The sequence below is a fragment of the Lutjanus erythropterus genome, chromosome 24, assembly GCF_056507025.1.
Source record: "Lutjanus erythropterus isolate fLutEry1 chromosome 24, fLutEry1.hap2, whole genome shotgun sequence".
In the NCBI taxonomy this organism is placed as follows: domain Eukaryota; kingdom Metazoa; phylum Chordata; class Actinopteri; order Lutjaniformes; family Lutjanidae; genus Lutjanus; species Lutjanus erythropterus.
In genome coordinates this window covers 7584426-7610785 of record NC_139340.1, presented here as the reverse complement: position 1 = coordinate 7610785, position 26360 = coordinate 7584426, and the positions used below count along the sequence as shown (strand labels likewise).

Sequence of the window (26360 nt, the reverse complement as noted above, 5' to 3'; positions counted from 1 at the left end):
GTCATTTACAAAAAAAAAGAATCAGAAACCATCACTCAGGTGATAACAAGCTGCATCTTCAAGTGCTAAAAACAAAGCAGCTCCGTTTCCTCGTGATACAAAAGATGCTCGACTCTGCTCTGTTTGTGCCAAACTTCATCAGCGATTACGTAACGTATCATGATGCACTCTTCCTCTTCTTCTTTCCCTCTCGACTGTCTTCTCCCGACTTTCTCCGGCTTTCTCTCGTCCTCTCCCTCATGCCCACTTTGTGTTCTCTGGAACAACTCCTCCCACACTCTCATTATCTCTCATTATTACTGACTCTCCCCCCCATGCTTCTTTCCTCGTCTTGACTCCCTTTTTTTCCCGAGCTATGTGTTTGTGTGTGGTATGGTTCCTGTGAGGATATAAAGTATGTCTATGCTTCTCCACTGCACATGTTCTACCTTGATTACTCTAAAGTGATGGGTTACCAATGTATAAAAAACAGAATTAAAGCAATATTTTTAATACTTCCCTCTTGGTTTAAGTAGAAAGATACTTAGTCATTACAAGTGTTATGAAATTGGTCGAAACTTTTTCCCCTTGTGTACTTTGTGCACAATTACAACAGTACTTTTGATTTACAGTGTCTAGAGCTCACATGCATGTCTTTATTCACTCCCCGTTTTCTCCTGAGCCAGAACCTGATTTAAATAATCCCCATAAAACAGGCCCCACACTGACTCAATTATGGTCACAATGGGGTGTTTTGACTCAAAACCACCATGGATGTATCCTATACAGACTAACCAAATAAACATTGTACCAGCACTTCCCCCATTCTGTCCATACACCGTGAACGATGTAAAAACCTAATGGTTTCCTTCAAAACACAGCCAGAATGTACGGATTTTTAACAAAGAGCAAGACAAGATTTCTATCAAACTTGAAATGAAAGCAACGTGACATGACAGAAGGAATTTTTTGGTTAAACAAAACAGCTGGATGATAAATAAGGATTATGACCTCGGCCGAGGAGGCAACAAATTTTTATGTGAAATTACTCCCACACATAAATCTGTCTTTGTCGAATTGTTTGTGACAACCTTCTATAATTACAGTAAAAAACACAAGACCATGGTCAAGACAATTAGTAGCCTCTGTCGTGGTATTTTTAGTGCTAGTATTTCCCATAACGATGCCTGCATTTCCCATAAACCCTGTTGCTTGCTGTTGCAAAAGAAGCTCATCTATCAACCCTCACTGCATTGCAGTTTGTGCACTTATTTCTGCCAAAATATATGAACACATTGATAAGTACACAGCTTCTGTTAGTTGTTAGCACGGTTGGATTTTAACCTTTGGAGAATAAAACACTGAAACATGTGGCTGTACTGTAGCTTGGATGCACAGCTGCTATGGCGACCAATACTTGTGGTTATAAAAATCTTTTTTAGTGGAGTATTCCTTTAAAATTCTACACATATCATTATATTAAACCGAAGACATCATTAATTCCTTGCTCATCAGAAAGCAAGGAAAATGCACAGACTGTGAATTAATCTCCTTACAGGCTGTTGTATACAGACTGATCTATGTTTATAATCTCATTCTGAGTCACGGCTGAACTTCTGCTGCCGATCTAAACATTCAGGCGACGTGTGACGCAAACGCTGACTCATTATCGTGACTCACAAAGGAGAGAAGAGAAAAAACAGGGATGCAAGACCTCAGTGCTGCTTTCATCTTCTGAATAAATGTTGCTTCTGGTTTCGTGGAAGGGAAAATAAAGATACAGGAGCCCTTTATAATCTAAAAACATTTTAAACAAACTAACAAATTTTTGCCTTTGTGACTCCTGTCTTGAATAAACTGTTGTTGTGTTGCATTTTTCTGGAATCCTGCCTTCTTGGAAACCCACTGCCCGTGCTAACGCCCTTCATGGTTTAGCAAAGTCAAGCTAAACATGCATGCCGAGTGTCGGGCCAGGCCTTGGCAGCGATTTCTGGCACCGACGAGACACAAATTTGCACTGAACTGGCAGCAACAGATGTCACGGCAGCTTTTCTCATTTTGTAAGGTATGTACCAAATATTTCTTTACTCTGGCACAGAACAGAGGGTTAAATTATTTACCTCAGGCCACCTGGTTGTACTGAGTTGGAGGTGTGCCACTGAAATAATCAAGGACTTTTTCATTGTTTAAGTAGAATCTATAAATGAACTGACGTATTTAATAAAAAAAATAAATCTTGTCATTCAATTTGCATTCAAATTATGCACAAAACAATGAATACTACGTTATATTACTGCGTCATACTCATTATATCTCCTGTTTTACTGTTCACAGTTTCCAGTTCAGGTCCAACCCACAGAGCATCAGCAGCAGCCCTGATTGGCTGTCTGTTATGTGTTGCGTGGTGCTGCCACCTTCTGCAGCGTGCAGGAACAGGTGGTGGGATTTGCATGTCGGGTTAGAGCTCAAGAGCCTCGATCAACCACAGAAACACAGAAAAAGTAAATATTTTTTCCAGTGCCACACTCCAGATGTTATTGATTGATTATTTGGTATCTACTGATGCTAGAGTAGTAGTGCTGCTGCTAGAACAGCCTCTGCTCTTCTGCTGCAGGGATTTGCTCCCATTCAGCCACGAGAGCTTTAGAGAGGTCAGCCGCTGATGTCGGGTGATAAGGCCTGGCTCGCAGTTTGTCCCAAAGGTGTTGGATGGGGTTGAGGTCAGGGCTCTTTGCAGGCTTCCTCCACACCAGACTGGGAAAATCATTTCTTTCTGGAGCTGGCTTTGCGCACAGAGGCTATTTTTTTTTATCAAAATGGTGTTAAAATTTTCCTTAATGAGACTGAAAGTACACAAATGTATGCAGGAAAGGCTGTCCACATACATTTGGCCATATCGCGGACACAAGGATTGTTATTCCAGCACGTCGCTGCATAACAATAAAGGCATTTATGAATGAGCAGCTTTTAAAGCATGTCGCGAATAAAGAAGAGATATTACTTACCGGTGTATCTACATGCTTTAATGGCAGCTGAGGAGTGGGAGGCTGGAGAGAGAAGCGAGACAGAGTCAGTGGGTTAGTCATTGTTTCGTTCACACCGAGGAAGAAACAACATGGTGAGAGAAATGATGAGAAAGAGACAGAGGGAGAAGGAGGAGAGACTCTCTCTCTCTCTGTGTCTGGCTGTCGGTGATACACCAGACACACAGTCATTCTATTAACCTTGAAGAAGAGACTCTCTCTTTGATCTACGCACACTTTCCCTGAGATACATACATATATATTCATTATGACTCCTGATACAGGGAGTCTGTTTCCTGCACTGTCTCAACTTAACTGGACTATCAAGACCTTTATGGTCCTCAAAATCTCTTCATTATAGGTTTGGATGGATATTAAATATTAAAGAAAAAGCCAGTTTTACGTAATGGCTTTTAACACATGAACGACAAGACACTGTTGACATAAAGATGTCAAAGATAACTCAGCCATCACGAAATCATTTGTGCACAAAGCACTGTCCAACTTTTATCTATGGATATGTTTCTGTGGTGTTTGCATGTGCAAAATACACTGTAATGCACTGTTATCAAGAACAACAAAGTTTTTTTTGGAGGTGTTCTTTGCTTTATAACTTCCAGTATCCAAGAAAAATGGAACACGGCATTAATGTTCATTTTTTTTCACCTTTAAAATGTAGTTTGACTCAAGTTTGACTTACTAAATCTCTTCTTGTGCTCTCAGCCACATCTCATTACCTCATTCAGCAGATAGAAAAACCTTTACTATCAACTACATTATTTGAATTATAACATCTATTCATGAATTTCAAGGGGAAAAGGTAAAAAAAAATGTCTTTTAGGTTTGGTGGTGGTCTTACGTAGTATGTAAAGGCAGGAAAAATAAAAAACTAATGTGTTTAAGAAATGGTTAGGAGAGACAGGGATGGAGAAACAGAGACAGTATGTGAGGTATAGGAAAGAAAGTATGTAACAGAGACAGAGACACTGTTTGCTTGTCCACCCAAATACACACACACACACACACACACACACGCACAGCTTGACAGTGATCCATGTGTTGAGGAAAATCTCTTAACTGAGTTAAGTACAGCGTCTTAGGCCGATGCGAGCTCTATAAACAAAAGCGGGGACTGTTTAACAAGCTGCTGCAGTCATTTAAAGAGGCTGGCGTCCAAAGTAAATAAGTGAAAAGTAGTTACTGTAGCTTGGAATGTTCCTAATTTGGTCATATCATCGGCGGTTAATCTCAAAAATATAAAACAGAAGCGACTGTGGCAGTTTTTATTTGACTTTACAGGATATTGACTAGAAATCAGGAGAATGATCAAATTGCTTTTCCTGCTGCTTTTCTAATCATCACGTCCACCGTTTGCTGAGCGCGCATTCTTTATGGAGGTGAATGAAAACTCCCATTTCGAGCTCATTAAAGTGAAAATGACTCGAGCCTCAGCGTCGCTGTGCTTAAATCACTTTTTGTCTTGTCAAGGAGGAGCAACCCCTAGAGGAAAGGAAAATAATCACTTTTACTGGAGCCCAGTATCTGTCTTCTTTTACTCAGAGTAGAGTTTAAATAGCATCCTGAAAGGCCAAATAAATGATTTAAGGTACACATTACAATAGAACTGATTAGACTTTCTTAGAGGCTGATTAGTGACGCATTATAACAGAATTGTACTGTAAACTAAAGTGAAATATGTCCCTAAGGGTTTAATAAAGGATCTAATTCATTTTTGTCTAATCTGATACAAAGTACAACTTGTAGCGTCTTATTTGTAAGTTTGTAAGTAAATTTCAAACACCCAAAAAATAAAAAATCAGGTTCAAGCTCACTGTGAAAAATTTTGGAAAAGCTCAAAGATTCAAAAAAACTTCTGTCCAGCAACTCGTCATCATCACTGTCACCGTCGACATCATCACCATCACATCCTTATCACCTCTATAGATGAAAACAGGACGCAGACGGTGTCTTGTTTGAGTTGTGCACGCAGGACTTTTCTTTGCGGAAAAGAAGGGAAGCCGTTATGGTAATAGCGTCTGACCTTTGACCTCCTGCAACAACATCCCAGTGCTCCCAGCGTGTGTGTGTGCGTGTTTCTGCCACAATTCCAGGAAATATCATTGCATCATGAAGGGGTCAACAAGATCTTTAAAAGTTTCCGCGATGGTCTCACACACACACACTGCACAAACACAAATGCACATGTTACCACTCACCAGCTCATAGTTGGTCGTTGTTTGACATGACGTTGTGACCTGCAAGTGGAGAAACAGAGAGATCATGAGTGAAGAAAAGCATTAAAATCTGAGCTTTAAGGAAAAAAAAAAGGAGTGGAGCATCTTCTCATCTCTTAAGTACTTAAGGACTGTGTTTTAAAAACACGACTGTAAGAACTGCATTTAGTTGTGCAGAAACAGAGAGGAAGAAACATCATGAATGTTTCCTCCTGAATGCCTGAGTGTTCCCCAAACCACCCTCAACAAGACAGAAATAACCACAGCTGCAAAAAATTCACAATAATAAACACACACAAGTTGGCTACGACTTTATAATTCGTTTTGCGTGATGTTTTTGCTGATCAGTCTGTCTGAGAGAATCCAGGCAAAAAAGTGCCTCATCATGCATGTCTAAAGCAATTTCACCTGTACTGAATAACAGCTCAGGTCCATGTAAGACTGTGATTCGTGCAGGTTATCCCTGCAGAGGTGGACACTAGGACCCTGGTCCTGTCCAGACCTGCTCTGCACCTTGAACGCATGTCAGACCAAACAGCAAACACGCCAGGAAATACGCAATGTTTTTGCCTTTCCAGAAGGCAGATTAGGTGATCGTAGAGTCATAAATTCTTGCTGTGACTTGGCTGAGAGACATGGCAGATTTCATTAGACGCCGAGGGATCATAGCTTGTCTCTTTAGCTGATTTGTGTGACACTGGGAGACTGATTACTTCACTATTCTTCCATCTGACTGCAACATCATTTTCGTTCTGTAAGACTACATTACAGTCATTAAACATGCAGAAGTTGTTAAACAAGGTGAATAAAAGGCAAAACACATGAAAAGTCTGTGGATTAGGGCTATTATTCACCTTATATTGTATAATCTAATCCCAGCATTCATGCATTTTATGATATGTTGCATACATGATGATGAAAACGAATATGAACACTACAGTCTTGGACATCTTGGTATTACTACCAAAAACAAATAAAACCAACAACTAGCACAATGCTGTATTAACCCTGTAGGTCAGTTGTTTTGCCTGTTCTGATTCTACCACCCTCCTCCCTCTTTGCAACACAGTCTCATACTGCAACTGTAAGAGAAACTGAAAACTTCAGCTCCTTTTGTCTTGTGAAACAGCATCCTGCCTGAGCTCTGTGCTGTGCAGCAACATGTTTTTTTTCCTCAGTAAAACAACACTAGGTTTTCCAACAAATGTGGCTGTGTGGCGCACCAGTACTATAAAATGCAGAGCGGAGGCCCGCTACCTGTTGCCAGACCTCCCAGCAACAGTATCACTTGTCCCCTAATTATACTATCACCTCAAAATTAGAGCGGTATTGATTTCCTGATGTTGCAATGCTACATGCAGCATCTTTAAATAGCAGTTAGAGCAAAAACAGTCCGCTCATAGTATCCATGACAGGAGAGTGTGGCTCCTAATAGTCTGAATCACACTCTGCACCACAAATCACTCATTATCATGCATAAACAGGCTCTCTCTGGCAAGCTGAGAGCCTCCCATCTGATTGTATTTACTTCACACATAAACATGCATTTGGGAGTCCGTGGATGCATACGTGCGCACGGGTTAAGTGACCAGTAATCGCGAACGTGTTGCGAGTTTGACGGATGTTTACGAGCGGCGAGATGAGAGCACGCTATCAGCGGGCAACAGGCGCGAGCAGGAAGGAAGCCGCCGTAATTAGTTTGCCCTGGGAAAACAAAAGACTCATTGACTTTGTAATGCTATCATCAAGCGTATCAGAATACAGTAGTTGGATAACATCAGAACAGATCCCACCCAGTGCACGCTGATATGCAATGTGATGGCATCAGTCCACCAGTCAGCGCTGAGATGGTTCAATGCTCCACCAAAAACATGACGCAGCTGACCAGCTGCAAATGTATATGTTGATACTGATACCTGAATATGTTAGCATGTAGCCTTCTGACTGGTGCTTTGTGCAGCTCCTGCACACTGCGATATGATTTGCATAAAAAATAGCCAATAATTAACGGTAAAGGAATAGTTTGCATTATTTGAAGTAGGGTTTTATGAGGTATTTATTGATAGCCAGTGTATTATCTACAGTGGATGGTGGCCAGCAACAACAACAACAAAATTCAATATAAGAAAAAAGCAGTATGAGTTTATGTGCATGCTATATCATTTAGAATATTTTCTCCACTTTACCTTGCTGTCAGACAGCCTTTTCAGATGGGAACCTGCTGTTTTATTAACCAAATATCACACGCTACAGGCCAACCAAACTTCATTGGCAAAATCAGTCATTTTACTTTGCAGAACTTGAGAGTTGTTGGTCTACCACTGCTTCATTTGTTGAGTTTGTCCGTGAAATCACGTGACTTTGGTGTTTTAAAAGGTTTTCTCAGATTGATCCAAGTCACACGATAACACAAACAAACTAAACAATCAAGGCAGTGGTAGAAGAGCAACTCCTGTGGCCTCTGAGATGAAATAACTGATTTCGTCTATGGAGTTTGGTTGGTTTGGAGAGAGCAATATTTGGCTTACATAACAGTGGTTTCCCGCTGGTAAAGGCTGTCTCATGGCTGATTTAGATGGGCCTTTTTTAAGTGGCTAAAATATATTTTGCTGCAGACCCTGTCCACAGCAGTACAAAGCAATACACTCACTATGGATAAGTACCTCACACAACCCCACTTCAAACAACCCCAACTATCCCTTTAAGTGCCCTTTTTAATGCCGTTAAATCTCACTTTATGGCAAAAGTTTACAAGAATTCAGTCAAAAATTCCCCTCAAGGCAGTGTACAGATTTTACAGACCAAATTTATGTGGCTGAAACCATCAGTGGCCAAGATGAGGGATTAATAACCACTATTCAATAAAAGGTCGATATCTGTCTGTACTTAAGTGCATACTCGGGGCATGCATACATGCGAGCGTAGCTGATGAGGTCATCATCTGAAATCTCTGAGTTAATAAAGTGAATGAGTTACACTGCAGGTGCTACAGGGAAGTGGATGAAGGTGGAAATAAGAAGAGAAAGTATTATTTGAGAAAGGTGTCAATCCAACTGTGTGGCAGTGGTGGAATGTAAATAAGTACATTTACTCAAGTACAAATTTGAGGTACTTGTACTTCATTTGAGAATTTCCAGGCAAATATTTTTCTTCATTGACTACGACAATTGTTCATACCCTTACTATCCAGTGAAAACCATGTATCTCCAAATTTGGTGATTTTTAATTAGATTTTTTTCAGATAAACTGAAAGACTAAGTGTTCCCTAAGCCCTCTTGGATTAGCTGAAAAATGCATTGTAACAAAGCTGAAAATTTTCTCATGAAAAGCCGACCTTTAAGAGATATGTGGTTCTCACGGGACAGTGATGCAACACATATATGATTATCTTATAGTATGTGATGCACCCAGAGGGCACTTTATCACATTTTGTCATTAGGAAGAGCACTCTTGAGGGCTCTTTACAATGCTTTGTTCACTAGAAGGTCACTTTAGAGGGCACTTTATCACTTTATTTTAAGATTTTTTTTTAGTTTTTCCACCAATGACTCATCTTCATCATGAAAAAAGCATTATCAGATATATTTTGCCATGTTTTTCACTCATGATACATTTTTCTTTCTCAACTGCTATGCTATAAACGTGCCCTTTAGCAAGGCAGCTAACACCCAGCTACTCGACTGGAGCTTTTCTGAGGCCGACAGAAGATTAAGTCAGAGGACCCAGAAGCGAGTTGGCTCATGCTTGCTCTTTACTGTTCCTACACTACCTGAGGCCGCGGCTGACATTAATATATCAGTGTTGGCGGTCCCAGTGGCCCCGGGGCCTCGTAGCAAGAGCATCTGCCTTTATTTACAGCTGACAGGAGGTGCTGTTCTGTGCGCTGTACTGTAGCATACGCCTGCAAATGTCCTGATGATGACTCCCTCCAGTATTGATCCAAAGGTCAGAAGGCTATAGTGATGACTCTGAGCTTTACAGCCAGAGGAACCAGACAGTTGGTCAGATCCCAGCCATATGAATCCTGAATTATTTCTTCAGGGACATATTTGTGCATGTAAAAATGTTTTTTAAGAAGTCAGACGTGAACATGGCTTGGAATCTTGTTATCATATCGCAGGTTTAGTGAGGCAGACAGCCAGAGCAGCAGACAGAGAGACACTACAGACACCAGCTTCATAATCACCCAATCTTACATTCCTTCAAACACCATGTCTCAGTACAACTTCAAATCCTCACCGTGCAACTAAGCAAGAGAACAACAGCTACCCCGACTTCATCCATATATGGTGGGTGCAGCTGGAAGCCAGACTAATACAGGCTTCACGTGGTTTTTACCAGCTCAGACGGATAAAAGTGGTGGAATCTCCGAGAGGCCCTGCCACACGCTTGAACACTTGAACTTCATCCGTCTGTGATTGTTTGTGCGACTGCATCTGTGCCATCTTGAAATGTGGAAAATGATCCAGTTCGGGGTATTTTTGGGATTGCTCAATCATGAGAAAGTCTGATGGTTTTCCAGTGTTATCTCTCTTCATCTTCTCTGCAGCACATGTACCATAGCTGTGAAATTCCTTGCAACAGAATTTTTGAACTGATGAATCATGCTATCGTGTATTTGTTTGTCTCAAAGATCCACAGTTTTTTTGGAATAAATTTTCTCACCTTTACCCTTAGAACTGATTTAAAGGGATAGTTCAGATTACTTGAAGTGGTATAACTTACAGTAGATGCTAGTCAGCACACCCCCCCTTTAGAGAAGCAGAGAGAAGAACCTGCATGGAAGCTAAGCGATGAACTACTGTGGACAGGGTCAGCAGAAAAAGGTAATTTAGTCATTGAAAAAAGGAAAAGGTCACCTAAAAAAAACAAACAGATATCATCCATTGTAATGCTCAAGTTAACTAATAAGAGCTTGATTTTGTCTTGATCCCACTTTAAAAAAGGGGTAAAAAAGTAAATGTTGAATTTTCTTTGACCTCTGGATGAGTCTTCCAAGCAAAGTGACCAGCAGACCACAAAGAAAACTCTCCAACAGCGCGAGAAAGAAAGTCAAAGTGGGTTTAGGCTTTTAAAACAGGGAGCTTATAATCTCATCGAGTCACAAGGGGTATCTGGGAAGCCACTGAACTAGAACAAGGAGTCAAGCGAGCCACCGGGGGGCCCCATCGCAATCTCAGCCCAGCCAAGAGGCCTCATTAGGGGGCAAACAGAGGTGAGCCGAGGCGGGACGTTGTTGAATCACCCGCAGCAAAGGTCAAATGTCTCAGGTGAGTCTCGACCGCTCCGTGAAGCACCCCTCCTCCTTTGTGATCTCCCAGCTTCACAATGAGAGCACGGATCAGCGAGAGGCTTTAATGATTTCAGCAAAAGTGCTGCTCAAGTACTCAAGTGGGTTTATATGGAAATGGAGAGCGCAGAATATCAAAGCATGACTCTTGAGCCCGGTCCACTGGGTTGAATCATTGTATAATGAGTAAACGCTCTGCAGTTCAAACAGGATAGTGATGAACTGTTTTCTCTTTACCCTCATACACTTCAAACAGGCTGGAATGAGATAACCAAATAAGAATAAGACGGGCTTGCTCAGCAACCTTTACATTCTCTTTTTGCATTTTATCAAACAGCATGCGTAGCCTCATAAAAAAGGTATGAAACCTCAATTTTTTGCAGAAGAGATAAACAATTTTTTGTATCTAGCATGGAATATCATTAAAGGATTGTTTGGATTATTTAAAGTGGGTTTGTCTTTGGCCAGTTTGGAGATGCAGAGAGGGGCACCAGCATGGAAGCTAAGCTGTGGACAGGGTCAGAAACAGAGGGGTTTTAGCCACTTAAAAAAGGTCCACTTAAAAAAAATCAGTATCAGATTAGGTGTACGCTGTATTTAGAATATTTTCACCACTTTACTTTGCTGTCATGCAGCCTTTTTTTTGACAGGAAACTGCAGTTATACAAGCCAAATATTGCTCTCTCCAAACCAACCAAACTCCATAGGCAAAATCAGTAATTTTTCCTTGCAGAAGATGGGAATTGCTGGTTAACAGCTGCCTCCACTGGTTAGTTTGTTTGTGTTATTGTGTTACTTTGGTGTTTTGAGAGGATTGTTCAGATTGACCAAAGTCACACAATAACACAAACAAACTAAGTGATTGGGGTATTGGTAGACCAGCAGCTCTCATGTTCTGCAATGGTAAAATTATTGATTTTGCCTATGGAGTCTGGTATGTTTGGAGATAGCGATATTTGGCTAATATAACGACAGTTTCCCATCATCATCATAAAAGGCTGTCTAATGGCAAAGTATGCTAATGGCGTACACTTCACCTGATACTGTTTAAAGTGGCTAAAATCCCTTTTGTTTCCAACCCTGTCCACAGCAGTACATTTGCTAACAAAAAGTGCAATTTTGTGTTCATTTTTGATTGTCTAAACTTGAGAAAGTTGCAGTATCTCCACAGATTTTTGCCCTTTTAACCCACCAACTTAGCAATAATCACTCATTCACTCACTGCTCTTAGTTGATCTACTTCAGCCTTACCGATGGGAGAAAGCATGTGTTTGCCACTGTGCATAAATCATCTCATTGGCTCCAGTAAATAAGCCTGCCATTGGTCCAACCACACTCAAAATTCCTCAAGCACTCCTCCTGCCCACACAAGAGCCACTGCCGCGGTGATGGCAGTTTGCCTGAGAAAGTAAATTCTTCACTTTCCAAATGGGGGCCAAATAAGGACTGAAGCTCAAACAGCCCCTTTGGAGGGATTTATACATCGGCTGGGTTTCTGTTTTACTTGGAGGGCTAATAAATCCGCCGAACACTGTGATGGTGGAGAGCGTGTTCCTTTCCCGCTCTGACATTTTGACATAATGTCAAGTGTGTTACACGCCATGTTTGACTGGGTGGCAGTGTGTTGCTGGCAAGAGTGCGCTGGCAGCGTCTACTGAAGCCGTCAATGGTTAAATAATATCTGATGCTGAGCTTTAAAGAGAGTTAAATCAAGTTGTAGTGAAATAACTGCAAAATGAATGACTCATGCATTAGTCTGCCAAAGAAGAATACTGCGTGGGAAAGTTTAACCACTAAAATGCTATCTATCATTTATAAGAGAGTCGATTCTTCAAGCTCATGATCCAGTATCCTTTAAAAAAAGAGAATCTGCTCTGTAAACATGTTATTTTGTCAAAGGTCTAAGCTACTTGCTGGATATCTAAATTTGGAACCAAACTCTGTGAAACATGCTGTTCAGTCTGGGCTCGTTTACAAACGTCCGACTGTTTCAGAGGCTTTTGCACCCAAACAGGATGGAGAAGAAAGTCTAAATAATTGTTTTTTTTTAAGTACAACACACTGCCTTCCAGCTGTTTCCACTGGCGTCTGTCAAAACCCGGTAGCGCAACACAAACAAGCATGAAAACCATCCTGCGATGCTCGAGGAGACCATGACTGGACGTAAAAAACAACCTCTGAAGCTCTTTGGAAGCGATCTTGGTGACGTGAAATCTACCAAGCAACGCATTCCCAGTCTTCTCGTGAAGAATCCACTATCTAAATCTTGTGGATAACACAAGAAGGGGATATATTTTTCACATGAGAACAAAATCACTACCACATGGTTAACACGCCATAAATAAGCATAAAAACCGTCCGACAGGCGCAGGCGTTCGCTTCTACCCTAAATGGTTCAGACAAAATATACCACAACATACAGGAGGTTATTTACAATGAGATTCATCATGGTGGATTGCCAATGGGCTCAGATTTGTGTCCAACAAAGGCACTGACATTATTTCACCTCGAAACCGACATGCCAATGTTGGGTTTGAGGCCCAAGTGGATGTGCAAGAGGCCAAAGACCATGGATCATTGAGGAAGCAGCTATTTGATCATGGTCAAGCCACAGTGAATGGTGAGTGGGCTCTGGCTTGGCTGCTTCAGCCCCTTGTACGGTTACAACCAAATCACTGCGAGCTACAGACGACAAAATACCCCATTAAACAAGGAAATGATGAATATCAGATGTGCAATTGTGGCTCACATTGGACACAGGTTGAAAACCTCCAAATCTGAAAGGCCGCCTTGGAGTTTTTATGCAAGAGGGGCATGACCACATTTCATAAATGTGAGGTCATTTAATCGGGGTTTCAATCGTGGGAAAGGTTTAACATTTGGCGCAGGTTCAAGACCAAAAATCACCTGATTTGCAAGATGTTGGGTTTTCACATGTGGAAAAGAGTTTGCAATAAAAACCAGAGGCTGGTGGCACAACACCTTAAGTTTTATTCTCAAGTAGACACTTAAGGCTTAATTCCTCCTGAGCTGAGGGACATACAGCACTTACAGGTTTTGCACAGAATCCCTTCAAAGGTTTACTTGTTTAAAGAAAAACTTTAAGGCATTTATGGCATTTAAAGAGATTTTACAGCAGTAAACAGGAGTTTCCAGGGAAACTGTTTGTTTGCTTGCACTGGCTGATACCTGCTATCTCCTCCATCCAAGAGGTCCATGAAATTATGACAACTATTCTGGATTCCTGTTGAAATCAGATGGAACGTGCCTGTGTTCACATTTTCTCTGGCAAAGTTACAGAGAGTAGTAAGTTAGCCAGTTGAAAAGAGGCTGAAGGACTTTTTCTTTTAATATAATTCTATTTTTGACATTAAATGTTTGTCGTTACAGCGGAAGAAACACCACCGCCTTTGTCCATAGGTGCCTCCAAAATCAACAAAATTCTTCTAATAGCTTTAAGAATAAGACCAAGCTAAGGAGGACCTTAAATAACTTCAGTGAACATCTTTAGGAGAAGACTTAAAGGTGTTATATTTTTAGGAAACCTGAACTTTTCAGAAAAACTTGGTTGCAATAAACCACTTTGGAGAAGCTCACCAACACAGGCTAACTACATATGTTAGTTAATCTAGCTAACAGCTGATGCTATGTATTATAACTAATGTTACTGATGCTGTCTGGTCTGCTTACAGAATGCTGATTGAAGCGTAACCTTGGTAACTGTAATGTCCATGTGCTGTATTATGAGAGTAAGTGCTGTAAAAGCTTTAAAAACTCGGGCAAAGAGACAACCTGAGAGGTTTCGTGCAACACTCCCAAGTGAATCCCTTAGCTTAGGGAAATATTTTCCTTCAGGGACAAACTGAAGCCTAACACTGAAAGTATTTTGTGCATCCGGTCCCAAGTTCAAAACAAGCATGTTTTCATCATTACTGGATGGAGGCGTTGGTTGACGGTGGCTCTGTTCGGAACATGATGGCCTATCACTTCCTGTTTAATTAGGGGTGGCTGCAGGGTGATTTCTCTCATTCGACCACTAATAGCACAGTGAAGCGAGAATAAAGAAACAACGCCAAGCCAAAATCAACAGTGTACACGCAGAAAAGCGCAATAAAACATAGGCTCACTTGACATAAGATGCTCTGAAGGATTCGGGAAGGCTCTTCAGCTGCAATTACTTCCATGAAAACCTCAATTTAGGCTCGTGCCTGAATTCTCTTACAAGTGTAAATCCAAAAACGGTTTGTTTGTGTAACTTTGCATTGGAATTTCCTTTTAATCTATACATGCTCTTTACTTTTCCTCGCCAGCTTCGTCACTTATTGACAGAAATAAGTTAGTGGGTAGGCTGAGCCCGGGCCTCTTGTGTGGCTGCATGTTAAATGCCATCCTGACTGGTCAGCTGCTGCTTTTATAACACTTCCCAGCACATACTTTGGAGCTGATGCAGCTGGAGGATCTTGTCTGTTTTTCACAGTTTACCAGCCGCACTTTGTTTGGGTGCTCTTACATGAGAATATCTTAAAATCCAATCTAAAAAAGGCAAATGTGGTGCATGACATGGGAAAACAAACTTCATATCTGCACAAACATGCGAGAGGAGTTGCTATTTGGCAATAAGAGTTCAAAGTTAACCTTTCAAGATGATTTTCCTGCAATTTATGGCGTTTCTCTCAGCATTTCTCTTAACGTTGCCAAGGTTTCGCTCCTCTGATGTGTCAAAAGACGAACTGCCCTGAGGGAAGCGAGGTATGTTATTAAGGCATGGGAGAGACAGACGGAAGAGACAAATAGTTCAAGAGGGAGAGATCTGCAGGGACAGCCGCCGTTCCATAAGCATCACTCTTTGAGAACATCTTCATGTTACGAGACACGGGGGAGACATGAGTTAGGGCTCTTTTGGCAGCTTAAGAGGGTTTCTGGGCAAGGTGGAGAAAGTGGTAGAGCGTTTTCCCTCGAGAGTTATGACCAATTTCGAAAGTGCGATGCCAGGGCGAGAGCATCAGGTTCAAGGTTATGTAACAAATGAAATTCAAAAAGCGCTCAAGAAAACAGTGTCAGGAAAAAGTGTTTCATTTTGTTACCGTAATAAAACCGCATTCCTTTCTGTTGTTTTGACTCTTTAGTAGAAGACAGGACATACAGGCGTCTCGACCTCTTGACCATTTATGTTTAACTGCCATCCTTGTGTTAGCTCAAGGTCAAAGGTGAATGACTGCCATCATCAGTCTGCATCCTCTCAAAGGTGTCAGAGAGGAAAAAAAGTGTGAGAAAAAGGGAAGGCAAAGACAGCGCAAAGGACAATACGAATCAAAGAAAAAAAAAGACATTTCTACTTGACCAGCTGCTCTACTTTATCTCCTATGATGCCAAAGCAGATGCAGGTTACACTGAGACAGAAAACACGTGTTTCCCTGCTGTGTTGACCAGTTGCTCCCGGTGTCTACTCGACTCTGCTGCCACAAATCACTACTAGCCGGGGCCATGAAAGGCTCCCGAGCCTCAAACAGCAACTCAAATGAACTCTTTCTGTCCTCTTCCCATGGGAGCCACTTTCCCATGAGTGTGTGACAGATTAGCCTACATCCAAAACATGCAGAGTACAGCATTTTGAAAGCATCTCATAGCTATACACTGTAAAAAACACAGGAACTAATCTGTTCTCATTGACCTAACGTAAATACACAAGTCTTAATTATTTTCAGAACACTTTAGAACTTAAAAACATGACTTATTCTAACTTGAAGTCTTCTGACCGAGTTCAATCAACTCATTAAATTAAGTTTCTAAACAAACATTACCACCAGATTAGCAGACTTCCCAGCATGCTTTGTTTGACTGCAAAATCATATTTGTTTGTAATGTTTGTCAGTGTGACTGAAGAGTTGTTTGTTTTGTTTTGTTTTTTGAATCATTACAAACATTGTCTCAACTTGTCTTTTCAAATCCAGTCAACTCAATATCTTAAACTTATTGAGTACTGAATAAATGTCAAGTTTGACTAGAAAGTTAATTTGTTTCGAATCATTAGAAAATCACCCCAACTTTCAAATTCAGTCAATTTAATATATTAAACTTACTGAACATTTTTTCTCAAGTACAACTGAATTATTATCAAGTATATTTTAAAAAATATTTTTTATAATAGTGTATATGTTTTGAACCATTAAAAATATATCTCAAACTTGTCTTTACAAATTCAGTCAACTTAAAATTTTAAGGCAGCCCAGACACTAACTTGTTAAAGTTAGAACGAGTAGGTTATTCCTACAGTGTATTGAAATCATGCTCCAATAGCATTTTTATGCAGTCAAAGTACTCAAAAATTCAGCTTCAGGTCCTGTTACTGAAGACCAGTTTCAAGCCAAGAAAGAGCACAAAGAACTACAAATTCAGCAGAGTTACTCAACAAAACTACAGCTGCAACACACTGCAAAAACAACCTCTCTATGCATTTGAAAATCCACTCCTCCAGATGTCTTACCTGCACACCAGTGCCACTTTTTCTCACGCTCTCTCTTCTCTCCCCCTCTGCCTTGTTTCTACCTCTGCATTCTCCCTGCCTTCAGACCCCCCTCCAGGAGAGAAAGAGTGCAAGAGAGGGAGTACCAAATACAGACACTTTCCTCCTCCTCCTCGTCCTCCTCCGCCCCTCTCGCTCAAAACAACAGCAGTAATCCCAAACGCGTGCCAGAGAGCTACTGAACTCGATTCCGTGTATGTGTGTGCACGCATGTGGATGTCTGCGCAGCCTCTGGACTGGACCAGGATACACTCTTTATGCTGCTGGCTCTGGTTCCCCCTGTCAACTGCCAAGAAATGTTGAAACACGCTATATAAGGCCAAGAAAGTGGCTTGGGGCTCCTTATGATTCCGGTACCCAAAACGAGAGAGCAAAAGCCGTCCGGGGGCAGACAGTAACTGTATCCCTCTGTATCCCTCCCTCTGCTAACCCGCTCTGTCTGTCTGTTTCCCTCTCTCCCTCTTTCCTCCTCCCTCACTGCCCTCTCTGTAGCTGTTGACACATGCTTGACAGAGGGAGTGAGAGGGAGAATGGGACAGAAGGAGAAAGAATAACTTTTCTGTTCTTGTTCCTTCACTGCAAAAAATCTCTCTTAATGCAAATTTATATATAATGGCTTTTAAAGACCCTGTTTCCCAAATATTTTTGTTCTGTAGACACTGGCTTCACTTTACACTGATTGACTCCACTGTTCTATGTGTTTTCCCTCTCAAATATACTTTTCTTTGACTTTATTAAAACTCAATATCTGGAAAAACTATTGAACCTTCTGCTAAAAATGACCACAAGTCATTGTTATTACAGTTAAATGAGGAAATATGGCATCTTTTGTATGTTATATGACATATACATGTGCAGAGAAATAAATGTACATGTGTTCATATGTATGATGATGTTTAACACTAGAAGTGCCCCATGATGTTTGTGTGTGCCTGCGCATGTGTGTGCGCACGAGTGTGTGTTTGTGTTTCGGGCAAGGAGGATGCACAAACTGGCCAATCACAATTACATAATGCTGCTGCCTTCCAGTGGAGTAAACGCAATAAAGAGCCAAATTAGACCGCATGGTGATTTTTTGAGCGCTGGTGCCCAGCTGCATGCAGTTGGTGCCCTTTTTATGTATTTCACCCCTGGCCCTCAGACAGCCTGAGTCTGCTGCTGCAAACAGTGCAAGTCAACCCAAAATACTCTCATGCAGCTTTTTTTTGTTGCCAAAATTTATGCGTGAAATGAAAACAATCGATCCTAAAGTTGGAGAAAAGTTGCAGAGCTGTACTTTAACCTGTTGACAGCTGCTATCTATGAGTATCCACACGTGTGCACATTTACTCCAAGGCAAAAAGTTGAAGTCGACATAAAGGCTAACCCCAAGATCCGTCTTTTCTAAAATACTTGGGAGGAAAATATTTGCTCCCGTTGGGCTTTAAACACTTGGGGTGAACTTAGCTCTTGACCTCCAGACGACGACTGAGGTAAATTGGGCCATCAGTCATCTGCTAGCACCCGGTTATTAGGCCGCCCGTACCGTTTGTCTGCCAGCGCTATCTCCCGACTACCGCGCTGCATCTATACCGCTGAAGGGCGTCGCTATGGAGACGTGCTGTGATGGCTCTTTGATGTGACGTGTTTGCGCCGGGGAAACAGACTTGCCTCTGTGAAGGGCTGCTGAGGAATGAGGAGGCTTGGCTCCCGCGAATGTGTGTGTGCACACGTGTGTGTCTCATCATTTTCTCACTCCCTCGGCCTCTCTCTCCTGTTCTAGCTTTTTCACTTTCATGCTTGGATAGTTCCTCTCTTTTCCATGCCAACATTCTTGAACGCTCCTCATCCCCGCTCCTGTGCACGTCTTACTGTGTTTTTTGTCTTGCTCCGTGCACTTTCTCCCTTCGGAAGATGAAGCAGATAAAAAAGAACCTTAGAAGGAAAAAAGCCTCTACAACACCACTGAAAAGGAGTCAGGGAAGTCTATTCAGGGGCAAACTGCAAATTTAAAGTCCAGCTGAAATATTTTCCATCCTTTGTTGCAGTCAAACTTTTATTTTTAAATGTATTGTTAATATTTTTTGAGTAAAAACAGTCTTTGGGGATATAAGACTGGCCAGGTCATTACAACATGTGTGACTGACAACATGGACACAAAATTTAATGCAAACATAACCGCACTGTAAACCGTAGCTTAGGCTACATCCACACCGATACGCTTCCATTTTAAAATGCATAACTTTTGCTACATTTACACCTTGCGTCCACACCACTCCGGCATTTTCACAACCCTCAAACTGAGACTTTTGAAAATGTTGCAGACCTGTTTCAGTTTGAAAACTCTGCGACCCGTTTCCTTATATCAGTCACGTGTCCCTCCCTGATTCGTCACAACCGTGTCATCATGCCTTGTCTACCAGTGTTCAACATGTATAACAAATTGCAGGTGTTGCTAAGGGTAGAAATCTCTTGGCAACAATGTGATTATAAAACAACAGTCAGTGCATCTTGATGCATCAAAATTTTAAGCTTTTAAACTGTGTCGTTGCTCACAAAAACATGCAATTGGTTTAACTGCAAGGAATATAACGATGGAATTTTTGATGGACGCTTCTGCATCAATACATCAGCTTTCAAGAAAGAATCGCTTACATCTAAGGATTGATTATTTTCCTCACCCCTCGGCGTTGCTGACCTTTTCATTAACAGTTCCACCTTGTCGTCGGTCCAAGCAAAGAAACTTCTGGTGGTCTTACTTTTCGCCATGGCTTGTCTTTGTTCAACTGCAACTAAGCCACCAACTGCAGAGTAGATAGTCTGCTTTCACTGGCACATGCTCGCCTAATGAGGGTGAATGATCATGTGATATACTTTTTCAGACGTGTTAGAGAGTGGACGTAGCCTTAGATACACCCCCCTTGCTCAGGGGTTAAGCTGCTAGCCATAAACTGCAGTGTCCTCAGTTCAAATCTGGCCACTGATGTTCACAGTCCTGACAAGCTAATTACCTATTTAGCCATCAAACAGACATCAGCAGTGCATTTTTCCTTGGTGGATGTTTGTTTGGTAGCTCATTCAGCACTCTAAGCTGCAGGTCAGGAGCTGAATCCATGCTTGTAGACAAGAAGGAGACGCTAGCTAAAAAGCTAACGATGATTATCATTCAAAGACGACAGAGGAACGCAGACTGGGTCGCCATCATGAAACCAAAGGAATATAAAATTTGGTGGCTGGTTTTCTCTCAAAAAGAGCAAATGACACAATACAGGGCAGATCTGAAAGCTGGAGCAGGAAAAAAGGGAACAATCAATCAAAAATGTTTGATGTCCAGCCAAACTCACACACGCGAGTTACATAAATAGTCCAGGGTTTTACAGTAGGTGGTAAAATGGAGTTGCGCCCGTGCCTCCTGCTATATTACAGAGCTTCTGGGTTGCATTTTATAGAGCATGTCATTTGAGGTCTAATTAGAGGCCTTTTCCAGTTTTCACACATCCACACGTGTTAGGATGTGGATTAAAATGTTAAGATGCCAGGATTAAACACCCAGACCTCAAAACACTTGACCTCAAAATTCTGCACTTGGGGGGGGGGGGCAAGTCAGACTTAGCTGAGTCTGGAATGTGCATGAATGGACTTAGAGACAAACAAATGTAACAGTAAATGTATGCTGTAGCAGGTACAGACCCTGAGAGGTTTCTGATATCAGTATGAAGTCTGACAGAGCATTCTTCCCTTCTCTAAGATGCTTCGCCGTTTCTTGCACATCAGCGCTCGTGTTATGTAAGCAGCGAGCGAGCTCAGCCTGACAGAAAGGGATTTTGGGCCACTAGAGATGAAACGGGACCGTCAGAGTCTCCTCACAGCCGTAATATCCCCTGGATTTCCTTTCGAATGACAAAGGAGCGATGAATCTTCTAAAAATAACACAATCAGCATGTGACTGGGTTTCCAAGTCTGCTTCAGAACCTTAACAGTTTCTTTCATAACTCGAGGTTTGGGGAAAACCTGTTCATTGACAGAGGAATTAAAAAAGAAGGAGTAAATTTCTCCTATGACGCTTTATATTAAGGTCCTTGTAATAAGCTAAATGAAGGATGCATTAACTTACATAAAGCATTGTTCTTGCTTTAGATTTGGTAGCTGCAAAAAGCACAGTTAATTGTTAATATATGCATAGCGAATAATTTATTAACGTTATTAAGGAATTGTTCTCACTTTAGATCCAGTTGCTGAGAAAGATATCATCAATTGTTAATAAGTGGATTTATTATAATGAGGCATAATCGTAAAATCTGGTCGCTACAAAAACCATAGTTAACTGTTAATAAGTGTATAAGAAAGGCTTTTTTAACCTTAATAAAGCATTGTTCTCGCTTTAAATGTGGTAGCTAAAAAAATAGTTAACTGTTAATAAGTACATAATAAATGTCTTATTAAACTTAATATAGCTTTGTTATTGCTTTAGAGCGATTAATTGTGCATAGTTAACGTTATGTCTTAATGTTTACGAAGCCATTACTACAACAACAAAAAGTCTTAGCAAAGGTTTAACGATGACATGACGGGCAAATTAGTTAAACTGAATAAATGTGTTTGTAGTAGTTTGTCTATAAACTCTTAACAAGTTTCTTATAAGTGCTTATAAATGGTTTACAATCTAACACCTTGTAGGCCTATAAGATACTATTATTAACAATATATTAACAATTATATAGTCTTACAAAAGGGGCTTCTTACCCATTAACTAATGCTTAATACTAATTCTTCTGATTTTTCCATGTTTGCTTTTGTAAACTGTTATTACTTAATGCTCATAAATCTTCTTTTCACACTGTTGCAACAAAGATTTAAAAATCTGTAACAAAAAAAACACACATCAAAAATCACCTTTGATTAAAGATAAAATGGATTTTCTCTCCATTTGTAAGATTAAATAATGAGGTTAAACAACTCTTATTGGCTGACACACTACAGAATGAATAGATCATTATGAACAGTGCATAACAAACTGCTCTCTACCTGGCAGACTGCAGCACTCATGCATCAACAAGAACATGCTCCTTTGGTTTTTTTAACGTCTCTCATGCCCTCTGTTATTTTATTCTTGGACTGCCACCGTGACTCACTTCCCAGTCGTCCTGTTTCACCCCTGGTGCTGCTCCAGGATCTGTGAACATCTACAACTCCAGGAAGTGGAAAAGCCTGATTACAAGAGCACTTTGTTCGGCTCCAGCTGACATGCAGTGATAAGTAAACAAGTCGTGAGACATTTAAACTGACTTGCAGGATAAAAACTTCCCAATGTCCAGTAATGAAAACAGTGAGTGCTGTGGGAGGTTGGTAGCACTTAGACAATGTCCCAAAATCCAGAGAAGAACTTGGGTTAAATGTCAACAAATACGTAAGAAGTGTCAAAACCCCACTCCACAACGGTTTTGCTTTTGCTCTTGCAACTGAGGAATTTTCTTGAGACAGACCCAACTTTGAGTACGCTGGAGACATGATTGGTATTTCTTTCTTCAGACGCGATCACTTTATACAGTGCTGTTTTTCCCTTTATGCATTATAAACGACTGCAATTCCCCTCTAACCACCATATATTTGGTAATTTTCTTTTTCTTAAATGATTAGTTATTTAATTCGAATTGCACGAGAACAATCTTGCAATTTGACAGACACTGACAGAATTGTTACTCTCTTTTACTAACATATGTGCAATTTAATTTTCTTCAACATTTTCTTATAAATAGCTAATTATAGTTTTCATATTGTGGTTTATTTGTTAATTAAATGCTTTATTGACAATAAAGTATGCCTTGATTTTCATGCAGGGATATTAAAATGACTGGGTGCCTTGAGGCTGCAGCCAGAGGGGTGGTGGTAGTTTGGGTTTGGGTAGGGGCCGATTTAGTCATTCTGGGGCCTAAGGCAAACACAGGCATCGAGGCCTCCATAGCCCTTGTTCTCCCCCCTAAAATAAATCATAAGTCATGAAAATGAGCTTTAATTTTTGGTGGAGTGAGGAGGATGAACTGAGGAGTCTCTCAGCTTCAGGAAAGAAGCTGTTCTGAAGCCTGAAGGTAGGGCCGTGGATACTTCTGTATTTCTGTATTTACTCCTCCAATTCACTGCAAAAAATGCCTAAAACATTATGCATCACAATCTTTTAGAAAAGCTGCCATGTAATCAGGAATTTTAGGTCGCATCAATCTCAAAAAAGCCTGCAAAATCCTGGAGCAACTGATCAATTAGGAAAAATAAAGAAACAAAACAAAACTAAAAGTAAACGTTCTTAACCATAAGTTTATGAGGTGTTTTATGGGGCCTTGGTAGCTTGGGTCTAAGCCTCCCTCTGGGTTTGCCAAGGCACCAAGATACTCAGAAATGGCTTGGCTTTCTATAATGTGATTGGATGATCACACGGCTCATTGTTACCGGTCTTTTCTGAAAACTTTCAAATAGGAAAACCACGTCAGCAGGTCAATTTTCACCTGAACTATCATCCAAACAAACTAAATTTTAGGTGAGAAACTAACTTAGAACTAGTTTCAGTTACTTTACTGTGGATGTTTTCAATGTTTTAATGTCAAATCTGAGCTCTCAAAACAGAAATACCTAAACTGCAATGTCAAATTTCCTCTAGCTTGCATGCATCTGCATTGCTCCAAAGTTTTCCAAACAAATTTGTCTTGTGGCCGAGGTAGAATTGCAGCAGCGACACATATGGCATGTCAGGCAGGACCACATTGTACTTTTTCTGAGAGCACAAACATGTAAACAGCACTTTATAAAATGAGCACCCTCCATCATTGTTGTTTACATGAGGAAACTTCTTGCGCTCTTGCTCGTCCCGTCCAACTCCTTCCCATCATTCCTCTCTGGCCTGCACCGCTCTCTGCCAAACCTCGCCTGTGTCCTCCAACCCGCCAGCCCGTCGAACAGCGCAAACCACTGCAGCGGCATTCCAGGAGGCTCCTCCAAGACATGGCGGGGATAAATCATAAGGAATAATGAGGGCTTGTTTCCATGCAGGGTGAGAGAGAACAGAGAGCGCACAGACGCTGCGCTATCCGGTCGACACAAGAAAACACGCACACTTGAAGACAAGCATACTGATGGTATGCTATTGGGTGGATCTGTTTGCATATTTTTGTTGCACTGGTGCCAAATCGAACTCTGAATCCAGGCGGCGGAGTGTGTTGATCTGCATGTGACCCTGAGTTCACCCATAAAACAGTAGGAAACATTCATGAAATATAGGCAGTGATGACACATATGTGCGCTCACATGCATGCATACAGTAAAGGGTCTGGACGCACCGCTGCACTGCTCATAAACTGCAGGTAGGGAGCTTGAAATTTAACAGCTATGGTTCCCAGGATAAAAATCTGAAGTGGTTGCAAATTTCTCATAAAATGCTGGATATTTTCATGCATTTCGTTCCTCAATAAATCCTACAAATTAAACAGTCTGAAAGGGAAAAATGGTGAGTAGACAAACATGAAGTAGCTTGGATTATTGTTTTTGTCTAAATCCAAGTAGATGACTGACTTGATGAGAAGTATGATGTGAATGCAAAAGAATAAAGTTGTACAAATTGATCAGCTCTGTATTTCCCCTCACCATTATGGAGCTTTTCAGCGCACTGTTTTGGATTTTCCCAAATTCTGCTCTCCTAAGTTTATTTACAGCCACAGTAGGCAGCTGCTCTCAGTGCTTGAATAAACCACTGGATGTTATCTACGTTGCACTAAACGGCAAGTTTGCGACGACCTGGTGAATATAGGGGGACATCTAGAAGCTTAAGAGACAGATATATATCATCAGGTGGGCTTGACAGTACTTGTATTCTTACATAACAATGATTCATACTCAGCAGAGGTGTTTGTTTATGTAAAGTGCCTTCACTGAATAATCTAGACAGAAGTTCCTCTTTTGTGGAACAGCCTTCAGCTACACATAAAGATTTTATGTGGGGCCGCTATAAGTCAGGTTAGGACTTTTTTATGGAACAGGGTAACAGATTTATAATGAATTCTGCAATGACATTGTTACTTGCTTTTTGATGTGAGAGTTATTCTTTAATTTCTTTAATTGCATTGATGTGTCTTTGGGTTTCAGGGTTGAGTTACTCAGTTTTTATGTTGAATGTCTTGTGATTTTCTATTTTCTTTGTCTCCTAACATCTTAGAACCATTTGGAAACGACGCTTTCCATTGGATTTTTTCTGTTTTTGACAAACCATAAACAAAATCAATCGATCAGTCTAAAAAGAAGGAGGCTTTGAGGGAAGTTGGAAAATGAACTGAATGTTTTCAATGTGGTGCTGTTTGAGTGCCGATGCAATGACTTGTTTGAGTGAATTCTGGACTTTCATTCAACAGATGGCCAGAAACACAACTCTGTCTGTTTTTTTAATGTTTTGTATTTATGTCTTACAGTTTCTACCTGTTCAGCTGCTACACTGTAGGCTTCTGGAAACTGTATTTCATCCCAGATGTATACTTTTATATGGATGGGTTCACAATTAAGAGAGTCTAAGTCTGAGTTTGAATATTTCTCATCTAATTTATTACACCAAAATTTCCAAGCATAACTGAAAAGACCCCAGAGAACCCACAGCTTGAGAGTCAGGTATGAGACACCAGAGTTTTTTGAACAGAGGGCCTCTGTGTCCAACCCACAACTGCCAGATTTAGGGCGGTATCCCAGCCGCAACGCCCCTGTCCCGGCAAGCCTCCACCTCGCCATGGACAACCATAACAACCGCACTGAGGTCACTAAGTCTATACGCTGCGGGACGGGAACGCATCCACCGCCGAGCTACAGCGTCCTCGGGGCTCCAATAACAGACGTCCGCGCAGAGATGGCTGCGGTCGGACGGAAAGAAAAACAGAAAATGAAGGGTAGCCAGGGACGATTAGCTGCTCCTCATCAAGGCACATCAGAGGACATCTGTCTTTTGGATGTTCTGCACAGACATTTTCATAAGCTTTAAAACTTAATGATGGAACCGCATGTGGTTATAGATTTTCAAAGTTTAGCAGAATGAGGCTGAGAAAAAAGAAACTAATCGTTTCACTGACAACAAGATTACAAGGACGTTGGCACAATGTTTTATGGACTTTAAAGGTGCAATAAGTTCTTCTCTTTTACTGCCAAAATCAGACGAACATCATGCTGTATATCTGCTTCAGAAACTCCATTTCCACATCCTCCCTGTGGAGCAGCTGCTCACAAAACATTTATGTCCTCAAAGTCATTAAACAAATGAAAAGGTAGCGATATTATTATAATATGTAGCCGGGTGATTTACAGGGTTACCC

The 26360-nt window shown here is 41.0% G+C and overlaps 1 protein-coding gene across 8 annotated transcripts in view; it reads right to left on the bottom strand.

Moving 5' to 3' along the window:
• Positions 1-26360, bottom strand: part of tns1a (tensin 1a) — a 111544-nt gene that overhangs the window by 49327 nt on the left and 35857 nt on the right. For all 8 annotated transcript variants that reach the window (XM_084713977.1, XM_084713979.1, XM_084713980.1 and 5 more), the window contains exons 4-5: positions 5219-5257; positions 2985-3026 (exon numbers count right to left, since the gene is read on the bottom strand). In XM_084713977.1, the coding sequence (XP_084570103.1) occupies positions 2985-3026; positions 5219-5257 (81 nt within the window). The remainder of the gene's footprint in view (positions 1-2984; positions 3027-5218; positions 5258-26360) is intronic.